At 34.8% G+C, this 19,161-nt stretch overlaps 1 protein-coding gene across 1 annotated transcript in view; it reads right to left on the bottom strand.

Moving 5' to 3' along the window:
* LOC149806378 (lysine-specific demethylase RAD23B-like) overlaps positions 1-19,161 on the bottom strand; it is a 42,182-nt gene that overhangs the window by 8,647 nt on the left and 14,374 nt on the right. Inside the window, exons 4-8 of the mRNA XM_089952364.1 lie at positions 16,956-17,113; positions 10,947-11,247; positions 9,328-9,478; positions 5,114-5,244; positions 593-760 (exon numbers count right to left, since the gene is read on the bottom strand). Coding sequence (XP_089808490.1) covers positions 593-760; positions 5,114-5,244; positions 9,328-9,478; positions 10,947-11,247; positions 16,956-17,113 — 909 coding nt within the window. The remainder of the gene's footprint in view (positions 1-592; positions 761-5,113; positions 5,245-9,327; positions 9,479-10,946; positions 11,248-16,955; positions 17,114-19,161) is intronic.

The following is a 19,161-nucleotide window of genomic DNA, read 5'->3' as shown; positions in this document are numbered from 1 at the left end:
AACATTAGTATTAATGATTCACAATTAAAACAATGGTTCCACAGAGAGCAAAGGCTCTCCTTTAAACTATGCCATAATAATATATTTTCCAAGAACATGACTCAAAGCATGCATATGTACTATTTTGTATTCGTGACCATAAAGTATCCACTGAAGTACACCAACTACACAGTGAAATCTCCATGATTTATATAGGTGGAGTTTGGACTGAGCTATGGATTCAGATAATTCATAACCCATGTTACCAACTGCAACAAAAGTCATTGAGGGATACAGAGGTAATCCACAAACTGGCCAGGCAAAATCCACACTTAAGATCAGCTGAGTGAAAGTTACACCTGGTGAAAGTAAAATAGTGAGAGGCAGGAGATTTCAAAGGCACTGTTGAATGAACAACATTCAGCAACACCCTCCACTAGCATGAGTGAAATAGAGTCAATACACATTGTGTACTGGACAAAAGCTTCAACACAAAATCTTAATATTAATGACAATAAGGATCCATTTGCCAGTTGTTGTGCTGGAATGCTTATATTTACATATCTCTTTCTGCCAACACAGGTAAGACTAAAATCAAATTCTCTCTTCTTACCCTTTCTATGGCCTCTTTTTCCTGTGGAGTAACATGAATATAACCTCCCTGTCCTAATCCTGCTGGACTCTCACCACCTCCTCCCCCACCCTGAGCCTGCCCCTCCTGATCACCTTCCGCTGGCTCATTTAACATCTGAATAAAGAGTTCCTGATTCTGGCTGATCAGCTGAAAGCATAAGTAATCACCAGTTTTTCATTAGAAGCCTTTGCACAACTACAGCTATAGAGAGTTTCAGAAATATAATTACCAGTTTATAATTAATTCTATTACAAATGCAAATATAATACTAGTGTGGCATCTAATTTGTAAAATATCAAATTTTCTGTGAACAAGATCTACCAACAAAACCTAACACTACTGTGATGAGCTTATTTGCATTAAAGCACTGCAAAAAATGACAATTTAATAAAGTTCTATATAATAACAAGCATTTGAGGCTTAGACAATGTTTAAAATGCTTTTATTGTAGCAAATATATGTTGTAATGGTGAATTGGTAAACAGCAAAATAACACCATAATTGCTCTTAATTGTTTTTCCCTAAGTCAATCATTTCATTAAAAAGCTAGACAAGAGACTGGTTAAATAATGGCTCTGTATTAATGGAAAATTATACATCAAAGGAGATTTAAGAACTGTAACCTGACCACTGTTACTAATTAAGCAGGGTACTGATCTTAAAGTGAGACAACACTGGATATCATACTTAATTCTTGGAATTTTAGCTCACTTGGTCACTTGTTTTGTACTTTCTGATGAGCAAATAAACACGCTCTGAATCTGCTTTGATGTTAGGCAGAGCACAGAGTACCTTCATGACCTTGTGTTACACAGTAAATAATAAGAGAGAGAGGGAAGGAGAGAGAGAGAGAACTGGCACTGAGTTCTTAAGATATATTTATGACTTTTGTTTTTTAAATAGAGAAATGCTACAGATTGATTTTCTGTTCTTTGTAACAATGATATTCATTCACACTGATATTCACAAGAAAATACACGAATATTCAACTGGTTTTCTTTTCTTCAAAATTGTTCAAGATTGTTTAATTTTTTTTGTTTCTTTTTCTTTTTCACCTACTCTAAACATGTAAATTTTAATTTCAATTCTAAAGTCTCTAGATAAGAATCATACGTTGAGTAGATGATCCAACAGTTATAATATTCAGGTGATCATAGTCACATACACATCATTATCACTAGTATCAGTATTACCAGACTTTTGTCAAGTCAAAGTCTTACCTTGAAAATGCATTACACACCTGAATTTGTACAACATTTTGTAATGCATTTAGTTTAATGAATGATATCATGTTTTTATAATCTGAATCCTTGGTATAATGTCTTCTTTTTCATAAAATGAAGTTTTTGTATGCTTTATTAAAACTCAGTTTATGTCATACTGTTGCCATTGATTACATTTCTCGCATATGCACAAGCCAGGAAGAGTTACAGTTCTTGCTAGCATGGGTGACTTTCATAAAAGACGTAATTTGGGTGTTTTATGCAAATATTCTCACAAACTGTAGCATTGTTTTTTATAATTTAATAATCTAATAATGTAAAAAGTAAAATGTCAGTGTATATATTCCTTTGTTTAGTGTTACTGCATACTGAAAAATGATCTCATTTATTTCCGCCAAATATGTTGTACAAATAGCCCAATGTCATATGCTCTAAACATAGACAGTTGACCTTTCAACTATGAATACATTAGGATGTAATAATGTTGGTATTTTGCATATGAAAGCAGAAGAAGGGGTCATGAGGTTGCCATTTTGAGAAAATCCTAATCTTGATTGACAGCACACTCTAATGATGCCCTTTGTTGCTATTCCAAATACATTAGCATTTTTATGTCTTTCAAGATCTAATTGGCTATCACATGCAATCTTTACATCTGCAGGGATGGTCCTGGCGTTTAAAAAGCTGTCGCAAAAAAAATCGCCAACCTCAATATTTTGTCGCCAATTTTCAAAAAGTGTCGCCAAAGCAAGTAGTGTACATTTTTCCAAGTGTTAATTTAGTCTATTAATGTAACAGGCAATGAAAATTACAAAAGATGGGTTAGTTAATACTTTAATTACAACAAGCATTAACAAAATGTTACAAAGTGTTACATGAATATCTGTCACGATTTTAGGGCTGCCCACTTGTTGAATGCAGTTTCAAAGTCTAATTTTTCACATCTGTACATGCTGATTCTCATTAAATTCTCGAGAGATGAGATGCAGAGCTTATTTCTGATGTCAGTTTTTATGAGGTTCATCATACGGAATCCACGTTCACAGTCTACAGTGCTGACAGGTGACACTAGTAGTCTCTCAGCAGCACACACACCCCCACCCCCACCCCATGGCTAGCTTCACAAAGCTTGTAGCGAATTGCTTCCTAACTCCCAAGAATGATCACTGAATGCTGTATAAATTTTCTCGACAAGAAAAATAGGATCTCCATTCCCACGAATGAAACGTACACGAGTCAACACCTGGCAATACTGGACCGTATATATAAGCATAAATTCACACCCAATTTAGGGATTCTTTCACTCTTGTATTTTGAGAAATAAATAATTATTATTAATTATTATTATTAATTATGCAAAACTGTTATTTTTTTATTATTTTTTTTGCTATTTCTTGTTGCGGAGTTTAAGTCTCTGCAGCCGTAACACGTGACTGATGGCAAAAGGAAAAGATCAATGAGTAAAATGCTGCACTGGCGACAGATGTAATTGTGATTGAGATTTTTTCCATTTGCTTTGTATTTATACACAGTAGTCGGTACTTCAAAGGTTATCAGTTTTCTATGAAGGTTCAGCAAAACTATTGTATTGGTATATGTATAAAAAAACCTGAAGGATTAGCCATACAATTAATTGTATCTGTTCTATTCGCGTCTTCAGAAGTCGGTCAGTTGTAGGTATAGTGCGGTAGCATGATTGACTGTATCGCAGCATACAGTCCTCAGCCCAGATGTCAGCATAAGCAGATTATGATGTAACAATGCACTGTAAAGATGGGGTTGTCAATAAGAACAAAGGATCGTTTGTGTAACAGATTGATTCCAATGCATTGCTTAGTCAAGTTTGTGGCTTCCTTTCGTTCTGCCTTTTAATTTATCCAGTCCAAATCCATGATTGTATGTACAAGTTAAATAACCAAAAAGTATGTCGCCAAAAAAATCGCCAGATGGGATATTTTTGTCGCCAGTAAGGAAAAAAAATCGCAATTTGCGACATTGGCGAAGCCCAGGACGATCCCTGCATCTGCATCAAAAACAGTACATCTGGCATAATATTAATCAAGCTCTGACTTAACAATAAAGTTCTAAGTTTTAGGATATTCCTTGCGGAATTTCTGCATCACTTTTGCTCTCTCTGAAGGAGATGCGACCATCGTGAATGAAAAGGTGGTAAAATAGCGACTGTGAGATTGGTACAATGCAGAGCGATTCTGAATATCAATTTCTGTTTCTGAATCACTCATCTCTCCCTCTTTACTGATTACTTCTTATTTCACTATCAGATTTAGCTTGATTTTCTTGGTGTTTTTAAAAATCAGAATGATCCTGAGTAGATCGGGATAAGTGGCAGGTCTACATATTGTGGAAAGTATACAAGATCCAAGCACACAGATAACCTTATGGCTGCTCCCACGTGCTTGAAAAATCAGCCTGAACTAGTCCAAAGTACACTACCTTTATCAGTTATTAAAACAGGAAAAACAATACCAGCTGATAAAAGTGCAATGAAAAAATTACTGTATATAAGAAAGAAAAAAATTATTGACCGATTAAAAAAAATGCAATTTACCTCTTAAGTCCACGAATTTAAAAAAAAACAAAACAAACAAGAAGAGCTAGTAGGTTCTGATATAAGGCCAAGCTGTATACTCTATAACCCAAATTATATATATCACATACCAAAATAAAGGTAATTAAAAGTTCTTTAATTTAAATTATGAATACTTTAAAGTGTATCACATTGTGTTATATGGCAGAAATACTTTGTGTTGAAACTTGGGATGTGCAGTATACATCAGAATGTTATACAAAGCAAATATGCTTTCTCTGATGATGTCACTGAATTATTTTTTTTGTGGTGGATGACATCAGATCAGGATCATTTGTACAAAACTGAAAGCCCACTGTGCAAAGATGCTTTCCATCAAACTTAGACAAATTCTGTTAACATCTTTAACAATTTATTAAAGGTTTTTCTATTTGTAAATCAAATTCTGCCAAGTACTTTCCAACAAAATGCCATTTTTTAAAGTTTTATTTTTTTGGTTAAAGTTTTGAATGATGGCATATCTAATAGCAGATATTCATCATTGTATAAATTTAAAAGGTCTTTGTGTGTTAATACTGCTTTCTGTCAACTCTGTTCACATTCTACCGAGTGGTCTTTGAGAAACTGTTTAAATATTTTTTTAAAGCAATTTCTGTCATCTTGGATGACATATCAGCATTATCTAAATGAACCTAAATAATACATATATATATATATATATATACTTACTTGTAAAAGGGGAGGGTTAGTCTGGCCTATCTGTTGTAGCAAAGCCGGTAAAAGCTGTGGGTTTTCTTGAATGACATTCCGCATCCTCTGGAACTGAGGTTGAGTTCGTAAAAAGGCTAGGGGGTTTTCACCTAGCGAGTTTTAAAACATTTAATAATATTAAGAATACTAACATCAGGAATAATAAAATAAAGTGGCTGAAAGGGATGAACGTAAACTGTGATACCAATAATCATGTTCTATTTTTATGATCATATGCAGATACCAATATCGCTCTAATTGCATTTTAAAAACAAAATATTTTTTCAAAATTTTACTTATAGCTGGCAATAAATATCCACTATTGCACTTAAGTGCCCATCCATCTATATGGGGGTCTAGGGTGACCAAGTGGTCTAAAGCGCTTGCTTTTACCAATCACTGCCATCTGACCCTTTTTCCCAATGAGTTTGAGTATTGGGCTTGGCCAATGTAGGTATGTAAAAAAGCTTGTCAGTAGCTTTCACAGGTAGGTCATGCTTACCTGGAATTTTTTTAAACCAGTTGTACTGACCGCCATATAAAGCCTATTGTGTGCTGAAAAAAGGCATTACGCATAAAACAATAAAACACACACATACACATGCAATATACACTGGTGGAAAATGTTTTTAAAAGCATGGTTGCCTATGTAAAGGAATATTTTGCAATTTCATTTTTAAAATTATTTGTTGATGACTAGCATTTCAAGTCCAAATGCACATTAGTGCATCACCATTATTCTTGTTTAAGTTTTAACTTACTGTGCATATCATTGTTTAATTTCACTGCTATTGGATTCTGACCTTTTCAACATTGGATTTTCACATTTACTAAAATAATAGTACTGTAAATGTTAACTAAAGGAATCATATTAACTCTATGAATGTCTACTATTATGCAATTTATTTAAAAATCAGTCACAACTGTAGGAACTGTAAAGCACATTCTGAGTACTGACCCTGTGACAACTGTCTCTAAAAGGCAATAATGCCCTGTTCCTTAAATGTCCATTTTTACAGATTTCACTGCATACAGATGTATCATGCAAGTTACCCGATCCATTCTTATAACAGGGTTCCTGTTACAAATTTAGAAAAAGATTTAAAACCTTTTCCAGACCTAAAAAATAATAATTTCCAGACCTAACAATGTGACCTGCATAGCTGACATGATACTAAAGTTTGGAATGCCCTATGCAGGCTTTGAAGTCATCAGCTTCTTCCCACAAGGGTTATAAACACAATGTCCAGACAATCTTTAAATATCAGTTTCACACAGGCACACAAAAAGATCAGTCCAAGAATGTCAAATCAAATAAAATCCAATAAAATTAAAATTAATACTCACTAGCACAACCAAAAACTTAATTAATGAAATAATCCATGAAACAGGGTTAATACAGATCAGGAGAGACTTTTCAATGACCAGTTTTCAGTAACTACTCAAGGTATCGTGTTCTGCTTCAGTTACTAATTTAAATACAAGAAACAAATGCAAAACCAATACAGAAATAAATAAATGTAATATGAAAGGGAAATGATACTTAAAAAGAAAGTCACTGTAACCCAGATGTTAACCATTGCCCTTTAGCTTCTATACTTTCTTCTCCAGCTGCAACTCCAGTGCTTTAGCTTCAGAGATGCTGCCCGGATTTTATGTTTTTTTTTTTTACCCACTTGTTAAGAAAGTGGGGGGGGGGGAGAACAAAAAGGAGTGAAGGAGGAAATGGACATTGTTCACTATATTTCTGCACCTGCAGGATTTTTTGCAGCAGGGGGGGAGTCAGTCACGGCTGGGAGAGTTAGTTGAGTAGTTCTGTATGTAAGCAGTTTGAAACTGAAGCTAATATTTACTAAGCGTTTTGCTCAGTCTCCAAATGCACAGATATAAGACTTCATCTGACTGGCTGATAAAATTAGCAATTAAGGCTGTGACTCTGAAAAACTACTTGGTTCTGGACTGCCAAGTGATGGATTTTTCTGTTTCTACTATTGAAATGATTCCATATTGTTAAAGTGCTATAGAAGTTGTCAAACTATATCAGGGGAGGTGAAAAATCTAATCTTTTCCTTGAAAAGATTAGGATCAATTATGTCCCTTTACATATCTTGACTGGCCCTTCATGGTTTTGTTTCATGGGTTTTAAGTTGCTTTTTCATCACATGATCAGCTATATATACTCCAATGCTATATTATCACAGGATCTATATTATCGCAGCAAAGTGGATTTTCTGGTTAATTTTTGATACGCTTGTCTAGCGGTTCTTTACAGATGTAAAGCTGTAGCCCGTAAGGACGCAAATCTTATAGCACAATTTCCTCTGAAATGTGCACATTTTTTGTAAGTTTACATTGAAAAAAAAATGAACATCACTTTTGTGTGTGTGTGTGATTTAGATTTTTAACATAGCTTTAAAAAAATTCAGTCATATTGCTAAGATGTCTGCAGTGTGGCAGTTTATAGTGATGTCTAGCACTGGGGCATCATGCCACAGACATGTAGCATGATGTCCCACCCAGTCACATTGCCCTGAGACCAGGCCGACCAGCCCTAACACTAACCTCTTAATGTTGAGCACCTAGCGAGGCAGCTGTTAAATCACTTTTTTGTAAAGTGCATGCAAAACTCCAGTCGAATTTACTATACCTGCATTGGCTTTGATTACAAAATATAATCACTGTATCATCTGATGTTTGATCATTATAGGTCATATGTCGATGGTTACGTACATGTCCTTACAAGGTTAAGATTAGAATTTCATTCCATGGTAGCCAATATGGACCAAAATTGACAAAATGTTGCTTATGATCATACTTACTGTACATACATACATAACACCACAACAGTTAAACTTTCTTGAAATCAGTAATATTTCAATAATAATAATAATATTAATAATAATAATTTTGTATATATTTATATTTCTTTTCCCACATTGCATTTAACATTCATATAAAGTTAAATATTTGTTTTTAATTGGTAATGTTATTATTCATGGATTTACAGTTTAACTACATTCATGTCTTCAATTTAATCATTGGATCCTTTCGTTTTTTTGTGGAAATATTCAGCAAGTGCAGGTGTGGAGATTACTTCTCACAGTCAAGTTTCAATTTATGTTTATTATAATTCGTTCATACTACCATACCCAAGTTAAGCAAATACCGCAATATTAAAGAGTTATTCCTCCCTCGGAACGTTAATAGGGGTCAGCTAACATATGCTGTTTTATTTACATTTAGGCACTCTGAATGACAAAGATTTTTTATATGAATAGAAAGACAGAAAGTTATAGAAACTGAATAAGAACACTGTGATTAGAAGAAGACTTCTCAGAAAAAGGCAAAGTACCTGACAATAAAAGGCAGAGAAGCTCCTGTGTCCCTTAAATTTTTAATAGGGACAGGATTGGCCGAATCACCCAAGAGTGATAGAACCCTTCAATATGAACAGTTTACAAATTATAAGCAAGCAGCAAAAGCAAAACAGTTTTAATATGCACTGATAAGAACATTAAGCACTGCAATAATACAGCGTTCCAGGCTATATGGTGGCCAGTATATCTGGTGAAGGAAGAGCCTGAGAAAACCCTGGGATGAACCACTTACCCACAAACAAAAAGCAAGCTTCTCACACACCTGCCAAGCTGAGACTCGAACCCACATGTACAGAGTTGAGATGTCAGTGATCTGCAAAGGCGACTGCCTTAGACCACATAGCCTTTCATAGTCAAAATGCCAAATTAGCTAAACACAAAAAGTACTTTAATATTAGAATTTCAAAATATTCTAAGTAACAACAACAGACAACATGTCATAGGGTTTGAGGGATGAAATTGCTGTAAAGCAAAATGTGGATGTACATTTATATTACAAACATAAATATTACACATTATCATTAAAATAGGAAGAATTTTTGTATAGTAACACCTGTGTCTTTATTGGATTTTTCTCTCAGTGGAATAAAGCAATTCAGTCCTACTCTATTATCACATATTTAGCAGGGTCACTATGTGCACCATTTTTAATTAGCTACCTCAGAGGGCCTCGTGAATGTCAGACGAGCAGAAACTATGAATAATCTGGTGTAAGCCATTCGTATCTGCAGTTCATATGATAGCTATAGCTAGACAAGCAGCAAAATAGTATTAAAATGTGTAAATTATACTTTTATAACTGCTTGAGATCAATACCTGCTGGAGACCCCTGTGATCCTCCACCAGACTGGGTAGTCCCCCCTGTGGCACTTGGGCTCCGCTGGGCAGGTGGGGGTGAAATTGCCATGGGAGCTGCAGCGGTTCTTGGTGGAGACTGTGTCTCTTGTACAGGGATCTCAGGAATTCCCTAAAAAGCAGAAAGTATTCATCAGACAATTTGCAGATTGAGACTTCTAACATAAATCCTAAGCACTGTTAACAAATATAACCTTACTAAAACGATCTCACCTGTAAAAAAAAAGGTATACTTGTCACCTGTTTTGTTTAGGGTCAAAGTGAAATTAACAATGACCTTTAAATCCTGAAATCAGACTTCACCTCATCACAGGCAACTTAATGTTAAGGTGGTGTCTTTACTAAAGGTGTCAAAATCTTAGGAAAAGTCATCCAGGTACCAGACGAATCAAATGGTCAGTTACCCAGGTACCCGATCAAAGGGAAATTATATTAAATGTGAACTGGAACTGCCTTGTTGGAAGCTCATACATTTTAGCGCCCCCCCCCCCGAGATATAAGCATAATTATTACTAACATGAGTGGCAAAAAAGCGCATTCTGAGCATAAAAGAGTAATCTATACATTACATGCCATAATTACAGAAAACAGTACAAAAAACTTACAATTATTTTTGCTACTTACATGGATCTGCAGTTACTTAAAATTCTTGTCACAAATCAGCTGAATTCATGTGGCTTAGGATAAGAATACAGATACAAAACAAAATAAATTATTTATACACAAGATTCACTTTAACTAGTCTATATCACATGTTTAACTTTAGCTGAAAGGTCATAAAGTCCACAAATTCTGAATGCTATATTACAGAACTGTAGAATTCCTCTTTCAAAATTTGTACAGTGCTTTTGATTTGTCCTTTCCTGATGCAACATGTCCTTCAGTTTAACAAAATCCCTCTTCTCTGACATTTTTGAGCCATCCACAAGTCACATCAACAAAGCCAGTTTCACTTAATATTTGGCAGAATGTTTTTTTCAATATAGACTCATCTGCTACTCGAGTTTATATCAAACTATAATGTATCTGTGATACATGGTTTCAAATTTTAAAAACCTGTTCTTGGAAATGTATCATGTACTATAAACAGAAAATAAGAAAACTGGTCGCAGTAGATGGAGGTCTATCTATTATGGATCAATGTCCCATGACGTGAGCCTTGAACTGCACTCATTATTCTGTGTCCTGCTCACTCCTGACATCGCCAGATATAATCTTTGATCTGAGCTTGGAAATGTTTTTTTTTACATGCACTAAATGGGTACCATATAATTAATTTTATTACCTTGAAAACTGACAAAGTGGAGCAAGCAGTCTTTTGATACCTGAAGTGAGGCCATGCTGTATACTCTGCAACTCAAATTAAACCAAAATAAAGGGAAGAAAAAGTTCTTAAAAAATATCTAAGCTATACAAGATCTTTTTTAAATATCCAGGATAACCATTGAGGAAAATCTGGGAAACACTTTCTCCATATAATGGTAATTATATATGGCCGTAGCATGGTAGTTCAGGCAAATCTATCATATATAAACAAAACCATTGGTTCCAGTACAAAAAGCAAAAATGTCATAACTTACACTAAACAGGTATTCAACAGCTCTGTCAGGATTATTAAAACTAGCTCTTAATGCTCGGACAACTTTATCTCTTTCAAACCCCATGTTCATAATTTCAGCAACCATTTTCTCATAATCTTCTCCAGTGACCAGTAGACTCTCAGCTGCCAATGTCACAGAGGAGGAAGCTGATGCAGCAGCAGGGGTGTTGCTTTCTGTTTTAGTTGCTGTAGGTGTTGTGGTGATGGTGGTGGTAACAGCTGCTGTAGATGCTGATGTTGTTGAAGGTGTTGTGATGGTTACAGGAGTCTCCTTTTTTTGACTGTAATTGGGGGAAAAATAAAAGGTAATAAAATGAATTTGCATGGGCAGAAATATCAAGTTATCTCTTAATAATGTCTGGCGATAACATGTGATACTGAAAAGCTCTAGAAGCTACTGTGCATGAACCTATTATTATTATTATGCCTGTATTGGCAGCATAAAAATATGGACTCAAAAATACAGAGTTTTCATTGTTGCTGACAGATCTTGAGAGTGAACAAGTTTTCTTTCAAGAGGTTGATGAGCCAAGGAAAAAGCAAACTGACTAAAAAAAATTGCTTTATCTGCTCACATGTCGGTGGGTGAAGTGATATTCCTCTATTTTAGATAGTTGCAAATATAATAAGGTGGACTAATTACTTCTAGCACAATTTGTGACGATTCATGTTTCTTTTAAACTCAAAATATAATTGATGTTTAATGCTATTGGGAAAAAATTAAGATCAAGTAAAAAATGTTATATGCTGCAAAATATTTAACTTTATGGTCTCACTGGCAACAATGTCATTGTGACCTTAGTAGCATACTATCAAATGTACCTTTACTTTTGAACAAGTTAAACCTGTCTAATGCAGACAACGATGAGAAAAGACCAAAGTGGCCTTGGTAGACAAGAGACCACTGATGAAAGGTTCAGCTCTTAAACTTGGTTCATGACAAAAACATGTACCATGCCCCAAATTGCATTAGCATTATTATTATTAGTTGTATATTTAGTTGTTGTTGTAACTGGTGGAGGAAGAACCCTGGGAAGAACCACCTACCCACGAAAAGCTACTGGCAAGCTTTCTCACATACCAACGTTAGCCAAGCCTGAGACTTGAACCCATGCAAACAGCAGTGAGATGGTAGTGATCTGGAATGGTAAGCGCTTTAGACCACTCGGCCACTCAGGGCCCCCCTGTATATTTAGTATTTTGTTGCATGTATTATTAGTAGTAGTATGTTATCAAGATACATTTAGTGTAGCTATTTAGCAAAAACAAAAATAACAAAATAGAATAATAAAAAGTTCCTCACAAGATTAATGTATCCTCACTCTAATCCCACACGTACATCACATCATCACTGAGTCTCCTATCATTGTCACACATGTCAAAGTTTTGATAAATGTTTAGCAGTTCCTTTAATTCACATCCAAACTTTATCTGATTGGGAAACACAGGAGTGACCTTTATGCTTGGCCAGCTAGTGGAATCAGGCAGGTGTCCACATTTTAAACAACTCATGGATTAAGTAGCTGCTCAAATTTACTTAAATCAAAAGACAGTCAGCTTTTATGAGAACCTTTGATAATTAGGGAATGAAAAGAAGCTTCCTGCAGCCATTGATTGACACAATATACCTTTATATATACCATGCTTGCTCAACAAAGAAAAAAGTTTAATGCATACTTGGAGCAGTTGCTGCTGATACACTCCAGTTACAATGGAAAGAAGGGTGAAACCACTGCTTGGTTAAGAAACATATGGCTGTGGAAGACAGGTGACAACAGATTATGACATTTATATGGGAAATAGAATGACTATCATAACCAGGTGACTGCTAGGACATGTTTGACAGTATTTAGCATCAACAGCATGGGGTGTTTCATCTCCTATGTTAACATATTTTGTAAAATCGTATAACATATCCTTTATAAAACTTATAACAATCATCCATAAAAAGTAAAGAAATTCAACCACTGACCTTGCCCTCTAATCTATCATTTCCATGAACGTTCCAGCATACTGGTTAATGTGGTTCAAAACTTGATGCTTATCCATAGACATAGGGTATGTTTTCTTTTTCTCAATATATTCAAGCGATAAACCTCTCTGTAGACTTCTCAGCCAAGTTTGATAACAGTTAACCATACCAACAGTAGATACAGATAGATTAAAATTAAAATCCCTAAACTGACCTAAAATTAACAAACTGCTGTTTCCAAGGATATCTCTTCCCTCTGATATGGTTATGGGCAAAGTACGACAATTCAGTAATACAAACAGGTGATACTGCCTTTGAAAAACTTGAGCCAGAAGTGGATGCTGTCAAATGGACAGAAATGTGACAACTATTTCTCACTACGGTGGTCCCTCTCATGAATGGCCTCTCTGACCAATGTCCACCCACTTCATATGGCCAGAATCCCTTGAGGTTGAGTTCTTCTCTTTGATGATTACGAGTTGATGTAATTGTCAAGATCATAACATGGTCAGACTAGGTTAAATATAGATTTTGCAGATTAACACACATAGAGAAGTTAACCTTGAAAAAAACAGGGCACCAGGCAAAGACCAAAAAATCATGTGACAGTACATATATCACTTTTGCTTATAAACAAGGCATTTTGTCTCCTCTACAAAAGTTTCGTCTGCATAATTAAACTGCAGTAATGTACAATTAGTAGCATGGGAATAAATCATTATAAAACTTTAACATATCTTCAAGTCAATGGAGAATTAATACTTTAGAAGAAAAACTGAAAGCTATCTGACTTGATGACAATAGGGAGAGTTCAACAGTTCTTGCTGAAAAATTTTATGTTGGGAAGACTCAAATAAAAAATACTTAACAGATAAGGAGAATATTCTGCAGCAGTGGGGAAAATGGAGTAAATGGAAAGTGAATTATTCTAAATGCCAAGCAATGTATGTAACAAGATTTAAACAAAGTTTCTGAATAGTTTTGCAATGCTCATGCCAACAATACCCCACTTGCACTTCACGCTTAAGAAAAAGAACTATCAATATATGTTAACTTGAAATAAGTCTGTTCTTAAGAAAAAACTTTTGACAATTAATGTTGCTTTTAAATGAAGACAGTAAATGCTTTGAAGTTATATATAGCTTTGTTACCACACAAATTCTTGCAAATATAGTCCCCTGTGTTAAGGTCCCTTGTCTTATACAGCCACTTTCCTGGTACAGAAGGGGTGGCAGTAGGAGAAAAGAACCATTGTATTACAAGGCATGTGAAGATCAATAAGGCATCTGCCTCTAGAAAATTCTACTTAAGAAACAGTAACCATAAAATGTGTCTTGAAGCTATTGTGTTGAATCAAAAAAGCAAATGTAAACAAAACTTGACCATCAAGGACAACTATTGCATAAAAGAAGGGTATATAGAAATAGTTGTCACTGATTCTGTCATTTCACCTAACATACCCAAAAAGTGAAGTTCGCTTGCCTTCCTTTCAGACCATTCCACCAACCATCTTTGGTTTCAAGACAATACATATATACCCAAAGCAAAAGGTCAACTTCTATGTCAGTTTTCATATGCAAGATGAAGTTGGAAAGTTAGAAAAACAAGTTTTATGATCTGTAGTTGATTTGGGGATAATTTCATAATCATAAATGCCTGAAAATACATTACTATTAAATATGAATTCCCACTAGAAATTCACAAAATCCTTAATGATTTTTTTTTTAAGTTGATTTTGTGTAGCCTGACTAGAAACAAATTATGTCTTTGGATATATCCAGGTCCATTACTCAAAAAAGCCCTTCAAAAGGACTGATGCTCTAATGGCCAAATAGAACTTCCAAGAATTCAACATAAGATCATTTCTTTCTTTTATCTGCTGAGTGTTGAAACAATCTCTGATATTCTTAAGCAATAACAAGATTTTCAAATTAGCTGCTGAGGATGTTAGACTGCATTTAGGAGCAACATGGCATCATTTAACATGTCATTATAAGAAGTCTTCTGATGGAAACCCCATGTAGATATAACTTTCCATTTTGGATAAGTAACAATATTTTTCAGATGGCTGCCATGGTGACCTTACTGAATATCCAGTTGGCACAATTTCCATGCAGGAAAAACTAGACGTTATACAAAGTCTTTAGGTGAAAGCACAACATCGATATAACAAGCCTTCTAGTTGATGCAGCTGTAGCAAAATTTTCAAGATGGACATTGTGGCAGTCACACTGGAAGTCAGATTGACACCATTTTCATTTAGGACTAAGTAAACATCATACGTCATTTTTTAATCAGAGTGCCTTGATGGGACTGATGCCTTACTGGATGAAAAGAATTTCCTAGTATTCAAGATAAGATCATTTCTCCCTTTTAATTGATAAGTGTTAAAACCATCTCTGATATTCTTCTCCAGTAACAAATTTCAGGTTACCTGCTGTGGTGCACATGTCAAAATAGCACCCTTTTCATTTAGCAAAAAGAAGACATCATTAGAAGTCTTTTGGTGAAAACACCATGTCATAATAGCCATCCATTTAGGGGAGCAGTGATGATATTTATAACAGCCACTGAGGCTGCCATAATGGATGTAAAACTGCTGTCATTTTTATTTTGGGCCAGCTAGGTATCATAAGATATATATTGGTCATAACCGCAAGTTGATATAGCAATCCCATTTGGGAGGAGTAGGGATATCAATATTTCCAAGATAGTCGCCATTCTGAAGGTCAGTCATTTTCATTTACGACCAACTAGATATCAGTAACAACAAAAACAAGATTTTCAAGATGGTCACATACTGGAAGTCAGATCAGCACCATTTAATTTAGAATCAACAAACATTAAAAGAATTCTTTTAGTGAAAACCCCATGCTGATATAATTCATTTAGGAGCAATGACAAGTAAATGTTCAATCTGGCCACTGGCAGCCATATTAGACCTCAGATCAGTACCATGTTTATATAGGTTAAATTAGACATCACAAACGAGTATTTTGGTGAAAACCTTATGCCAGAATGATTTTCTGCAGCAATAAAGATTTTCAAGATGGCTGCTGTGGTGGCCATTTGGATGTATGAGTAGAACCACTTTCATTCAGGATTAACTAGATCATGGAATGAATGTCTAATGTTTCATGGCAACCCTCTGAGTAGTTCAGGAGGACCTGTGGTAACAAACTTTTGCTGAAGGGCAGAGCATCCCATAAGCTCTTTTTGCCTATGAAATGTAGATGCTAATAAAATAAATCCTTTTATCCAATATTTCATCTTGTAAGCTTATGAAAAGAAGACGTCTACCACGAAAGCAGATGTCAATGTTTGATTCATGTTGTCATTTTATACAGTAACTAAGTAATCCAACAATCGTGGTGAAGTAAACTTTGTTCAGTTTTAACCTGTTCATAAAGTTTAATAGTATTTCATCCGTTTCTAAACACCAGATGTGAAAGCATGCAAGAACATGTTTAATTGACAGTTTTGAACATTATAAATTCTTAACTTTCTACAAACACTTAATATTTATGCCAACCTCACCTTATTTTGCCTGGATATAGTTATTTTGCCAAAATATTTTAGGCCTGCATGGACCCTGATGAAAGATATCGTACAACTTTCCTATACTTTACATCTAGCTTGCTCAAGATTTCAGAGAAATAATCTTGATATAATACAACAGCTCAGCATAATGTTTTGCCTGCAAACAATCTTGTGATGCAGGTGATATGGCTTTTTAAACAACTCTGTGATGCATGTAATCTGGCTTTTAAACAACCCAGTGATCCATGTGATATGTGTTTCAAACAACCCTGTGATACATTTAATATGGATTTAAAAAAAACATGATATGGCTTTAAAAAACTTTCATGTGAGAAAATTATAAATACCAATACTGACACTGCCATTGAAGCGTTCAGAAAAATTATACCTGCAATTAGCTCCTACAGAGGATACAAAAATATCAAGTAATTTTATTCATGTAAAAGTTATACTTTAACAGTGGAAAACAGCCATTACCTTTCAACTTTTTCCTCTTTCACAGGTTCTTTGGCTGAAGAGGCATCTGAGGCAGTGCTAGTGGCTTCAGGAGAGGGGACTGGACTTTCTGGACTTTCAGCTGTTGATGAAGCTGTGCTTGTACTAGGTGCGGAATCTGTCTTTGCTCCAGACTTTGGCTGAAATAGTTATTCTTATATGCAGTTCTACCTTACCATAAATAAACTACTAATATCGACAAAAGAGTTTTGTTTCCATTGTTTACTCCCACCTCTCTCTACTAACTAGTCACTGCCACTCCTGATGACCTTTCTCTATGGGCATCTATGGAATTATTGTGAGACTTTTACACATCAGTGAAATATGCTAATTATAATTCAAGGACTCCCATGACATCAATTAAACACACATACTAGCACAATATTGTTGTCACAAGTTTGAATGAAAGTATCAGACTGCATATTTTTTCAATGCACTGGCAACAACAAAGCATTATGCTTACTTTTGCATCAAATTTAGGTAATTGTCACCTATTTTCCATATGATAGTGCAATACTACAGCACATACAGAAATTCCTCAGAACTATGTACTGTATAATTGGATTTTTTTTCTTCAGATGACAGTCCTGAACTTAGAGTTTCAAAACTCAAGCCTGGCTTAAGAATGACAAGATAAAATTGTAAGCTTTATGATAAAAATGGTCCTGGACAAACAATCTGACCCAATTTTGGAGGTCCCTGAAGTAAGGACTCCTGCCACGAAAAGGTCAAGACTCAAATACAAAGCATAATATCATTAACGGTGGGTGACAGATAGGTCATCTACATTTTCATGGTGTAGCATTTCTCTGAATACATATGCTAACCAAGACTTTAAACTGTACCAGGAAACAATATTTGAGAGGAAAAAAAAGGATTTAAGAACTTTGCATTTGTTAAAACCAATGGCAAGGTATTGTACACCAAAGACAATTTTTTCTACTAAAATATATTTTTTCAGAATACTTACCCAATCATAATACCTTAGGCGAACAACTACTACCTCATAAATCCAGCCCTCCCAGACATTACTTTTAGCTAAAGGGAGCTAAAAGTTGTCTGCCAACCTATGTGGCAATCTCCCAGAGTTATCTCCAATTAGGCAAAAAAAACTTGATGGCAAAGTCTAAGAAAGTGTCAGTTACTACTTCGCTATAAAGCAAAATTATTTTACTGCAAACCACATTTCGATCATCCATTCAGGATAAGTAGCCATGTTCAGACTTTCAGACTGATTATCTAGGCAACAATTTTAGAGGTTAGATAAGAACCATTTTAATACAGGAGTAAACTATAAATTGCAAGAAAAAAGTGGTGGGGCTTGGATGGTGGAGGTGATGGTAGTATGCCTATCTGTTTAGAAGTAGCTCTTAGGAGATTTTAGCATTCCCAAATTATATCTGGAAATGCATTATAGAAAAGAGCATTATAACAGGAGAGCTGTATTGTCATCAGTGGTGAAGTCAAAAGTGACAATACAAAAAGTTTCCAGTTCAGAAGTGAAATATTTCTTTAATCTGCTACTAAAAAAATTCTCTAAACTCAGATTTTCTTTTTTTTATCAAATATTTTTAAAGGAAAAATTCTCCTGATTTGCATTCAGATGTGAATTTTGTACGTTTGAAAATTTGCAGCCTATTTCAATAACAAATGCTGCACCCAAATTCTGATTGTCAGTTAATTTCAGTTGTATTCGACACTAATAAATGACTGATTTCTCCATCACATTCAGATATGATTATTGTGATGGGTTAAAATTGCCACTTTAACAATTGTATTACTATATGTAATAAAAAGTAGTTTTTTTATAAAAAGAAATATGTACCAATTGTCCTTAAGTGTAACAGATATGATTCTGAATGGGTGAAAAAAAATATCGAACAGCCAAAGTTCACGTAAATTCAGACAATGAATATTTGCAGGATTCAGGTAGAAAACTAATTATAAAATAGTTGAAGCCTACTTTTTGTTGCTATTGATTCATTTTTAGTCCTTCTTGATGTTGTCTTTTCATTTTATAGGATCAACAATCATAATATTTATAAGATCTGTTCAACCTGATTTGGGAGGGGGGAAAGAGATAAAATGAAATAGGCTTTAACATCAATACACAGGTCTGAATACATACATAAGGCAGTATACTTCCTGAAATATATAATAAAAATCCATACCAACTAATTATTATGAA

The sequence above is a fragment of the Sinohyriopsis cumingii genome, chromosome 1, assembly GCF_028554795.1.
Source record: "Sinohyriopsis cumingii isolate HCF-2022 chromosome 1, ASM2855479v2, whole genome shotgun sequence".
In the NCBI taxonomy this organism is placed as follows: domain Eukaryota; kingdom Metazoa; phylum Mollusca; class Bivalvia; order Unionida; family Unionidae; genus Sinohyriopsis; species Sinohyriopsis cumingii.
Note: the sequence above shows the minus strand (reverse complement) of the source record. Positions and strands in the feature narration are given on the sequence as shown.